The following is a 3,962-nucleotide window of genomic DNA, read 5'->3' on the forward strand; positions in this document are numbered from 1 at the left end:
AGATTTCGAGAGAGACCCAGTGTTCCAGCGTTTCAGTGCGTCATGTAATGACACCGTTTAATTAACTTTTCCCAAGACCACCAGGACGAAAAAAGAAAGCTATACAGATCAACCTCAACATTTCAAAAGATTATGAGCATGAATGACTAAAAGCCTCTTTTCAGCAGCTCAATTTAAAAAGCATTAGCCTTTGGGGCTGAGCTAATCTCACATTCTCAAAGACTGCATCATCAATCCTTATCAAATCATTCATAACTAGTTTTCCATGAAGGTGATGTTTTTGAAATAATTATTATTCCCTATATTGGAATGTGACATCAGGTTACTGATCAATATAAACGCATCAAGTTTCTTCTGAAAGTTTCATTTAATGAAAAGCAACAATGTTATAAAACATATTATGATACATTTATTCCTCATATAAATATACGTATGTGACCACTACACAAAGTCATGAACGGGTATATAGAGCGCGTGTAAACATCGTATTTAGTTTTCTAAGTTGAACAATTTCTTTGAAATAAAATAGTGTGGCACAACACTTGAAGATTTTTGGATTTGTAATCTGTCCTAAAAAAAAAAAAAAAGTAAAACATTGATTTCCTACACAACAGTCCTGTCTGATTTAAAAAGTCCAGGTCTCCCTTATACTTTTTGAATTGCTCCAGAAACAAAAAATAGATGTGAAGAACAAACATTTTATTCAATCTTGGCCTTCAACCGACCCAGTTCAATTAAATAGTTCAGTATATCCAGCATCTGAACCTGCATAGTCTTTATAATAAGGTGCATTTAGATGTAGCCTCCCCCCAGTCTGTGGCCTGTAAGGATTTTTGTGGTACACAACGTCTGTTTAAAAACCTTTAGAAAGCTACTACTATATCAAAAAATAAAAATAAAAAATACACAGCTGTTTAGCATTTTTTTTGTTGTTGTTTTGGCCACATCATACACTGCTTAGATTATAAATCATCCCACTGGGCAAAGATGTTTAGGCACCAACAAACAGTCTTGAGTTTGGATCAAAAAGAAAAATCCATATTGCCTCTCAGGACAAATGATACATACTATAGGCCAAAGGTGTCGAATAAATCCCAAGTGGAGGCATAGGGAGCATGTATCTACGTAAAGGAAAGTGCCCCGATTGTCCATAGAGGAGTGCTGCTGCTCCCTGTGGCTGATTGCTAAGAGGAAACGGAAAAGACAGGCCCGAGTGCGTCGAGGGCTTGGCTGCCATTTTGAGCTTCTCTATCTCAGCCTCCTGCAGTCGCTTGGCTTTTGCTCGTCTGTTTTGGAACCAGATCTTGACCTGGGTTTCAGTCAAACAGAGAGAACTAGAGAACTCAGCACGTTCTGCGATGGAGAGGTACTGCTTCTGACGGAACTTGCGCTCCAGGGCCAGGAGCTGAGCCGTCGTGAATGGAGTTCGAGGCTTACGATTCGTCTTGTGCTTTCTCAGAGAGCATGAGCTCGGACCCAAGTGTCCTGTAACATGGGAGAACATTTTTAACTGCAATATCTTCTCAGATTTTTTTTTTTTTTCATCAAAGATGCCTCATGGCCACAAGATCAATTCCAATATAATTTCTCATTATGCACTTCTTTATACTTGATATGCCAAGCTTTAGATTTTTAATCCAGTGGTTCTCAAAGCAGGGGTCCATGAGCTATGGCCTGGGGTTTATAAGTTTGCTCTTGTAGTTTTAATAACCAGATATCAAAGTTTTCATAGTTATTATTTTAGTCACTGTAGTTAAGTTGTAGTTTTGTTCTGGTCACATGAATTTAACAGTTTCAAATCAAATAAAATGTCACTAATGTGTTTCTTGAGAAGTTGTTCTTTTATTTTTGTTCCAAATAAAAGTTAGTAACTAAAGGGTAATTATACATTTATATCAACTAGATGATTATAGTGGTTATATTATCATATAAATGTTCTCAATATGTAAACAATGTACATGGTTTCAGTTCTGTGAGCTAAAAGTTAATGAGTCCTATAAATAAACATGTTTGTACCATTGTCTATTTTATCCATAATTTAATTAGATGAACTGGTGTTTGTGTGCAAGTTTGATGACCCCAGTGGAAACATTCTGTATGTAGATAGTTTAAGCATAAAGCTGCTAGTCTGGTGAATGGAAATAAATATTTGGGGTTTATTTGAAGAAGCTTATAAAAAATAAAATAAAAGTTCGTTTCACTGAACATGTCAACACTGAATCTTGCATCATTGCAGTAGGAGTCACCACATCATCACACATTCAGGTAAAGGTGCTTAACTGTACCTGGTCCTCGAGCTCACACCCATACCTTTGTACCTTTTACTTAACAAGCTATTTATCGACAGTTTCAGGTAAAACAACAAGGTATTTTGGTGTAACACTGTCCCAAAGAGACAATGAAATATAGTTTTTGCTGGTGTCTTCTATCATATTGATTATATTGTACATATATATATATATATATATATATATATATATATATATATATATATATATATATATGTGTGTGTGTGTGTGTGTGTGTGTGTGCGCGTTCGTGCGTAAACCTACGTGGCTGCGGTGAGCAAGCGGACTTGGACCAGGCCGCTTCGTCTCGGTCTGACGCTTCCGACTTGACGGGCGACGTGGGCACGCGGTCCTCCGGCGCAGGCGGCCCGTACAGCAGCGTCGAGCGCGCGTTCCCGTAGCGAGGGGTTTCCGCGGGCGTCCTGGCTCCGGCGCGAGCCATGAGCGCGTCCACGCTGAACGGCAGGCTCGCGGCGCGCTGAGCCGAGCACGCGGCGTCTTCGGAAAGCTCCGCGCTCATGCCTTGCCTCATGCGTCGCCCTCGGAACAATCAAGCGCGCGCCTCAAAAAAAAAAAAAAAAAAAAAGAAGGAAAGAAAGAAAGAAAGAAAAGAATAAGAATGCGGCTCGGTGCTCCCGCAAGTGGCAGACTCTCTCGTGCACTAAGCTCAAAAGTTCTCAGCGTTTGAAGAGCATCCCGGAGCAAAGTTGGAGGCAGTCACCGTCACCGCCCAGCCAAGGAAAAAAAACACAAAGTTATTAAGGGAAGTGTGTGCGTGCCATTGGCTCGTTTTAAGCGCATTCATTTAGTCCATTATACCTGATTAACGTGAGGAGATAGGACACGCGCTGGACTTTGCGTTTCATAACGTAACATAACATAAATTCGTTTCACAGCATATAAACCATCATAGTTCACTGTGGTGCCCTCAAGTATATACATTTATCCCATTTAGTGTGAATCATTTCACCTGGAAAATTGACCTGTATCTAATGTAACGTATAAATGTAAAAAAAAAAAAAAAACTATTAAATTATGTGATTATCCACGTGAAGTTTATGGACTTATCTGTAAGGGAACTAATATAATAGCCAATGACTTACACATTTTTATATTGATATTATATATTTTATATTTAATAAACTATACGTCCTAAATGTTTTTCTGTAACATTTTGAGACAAGAAAAAAGTCAGTCTGATCTTTTACATTGAAAAATGTATCTTTAAAAATATTACTGTAAAAGCTAAAGTGGTCATTAAGGTGCAGTAAAAGATTCACAATACACACATCACAACAACAACAACAACAACAAATCATTCCAAATACTATTGCTTTCAGAAACAATGCTAGTCAAGCAGCTTTTTCCATCCCTGTGGTGGTATCAGTTCTGAACTTCCATTTTGTTACCCATAGTGTGTATCCTTTTACCCAGAAAGTAGTAATAGTATGTGTATTAACAACAGCACATCAACTACAGTATCCTGCAGACATTTAGTAGAGAACACGTACAGAAGAAAGCGTGCTGAACTGTACCATACCATGTCACTGACATGGTAATAATACTCTTTGTACCTTTCATCTCCAAATGTGCACCTTTACAAAGAACATTTCAGGTACATAATTGGACCTTTTTAAAGTAAAGCTTTAAGGAAGATACAGTAGTATGTCACTT

At 38.3% G+C, this 3,962-nt stretch overlaps 1 protein-coding gene across 1 annotated transcript; it reads right to left on the reverse strand.

The window, feature by feature from the left end:
* Positions 1-352: 352 nt before the first annotated feature.
* Positions 353-3,268, reverse strand: msx2a (muscle segment homeobox 2a). Its single transcript, XM_046858675.1, has 2 exons — positions 2,553-3,268; positions 353-1,485 (listed from the first exon to the last, which is right to left on the reverse strand). The coding sequence occupies exons 1-2, from the start codon at positions 2,818-2,820 to the stop codon at positions 1,049-1,051; spliced, it is 705 nt and encodes a 234-aa protein (XP_046714631.1). The 5' UTR covers positions 2,821-3,268; the 3' UTR covers positions 353-1,048.
* Positions 3,269-3,962: the final 694 nt, after the last annotated feature.

The sequence above is a fragment of the Silurus meridionalis genome, chromosome 10 (genome assembly GCF_014805685.1).
Source record: "Silurus meridionalis isolate SWU-2019-XX chromosome 10, ASM1480568v1, whole genome shotgun sequence".
Classification (NCBI taxonomy): Eukaryota; Metazoa; Chordata; class Actinopteri; order Siluriformes; family Siluridae; genus Silurus; species Silurus meridionalis.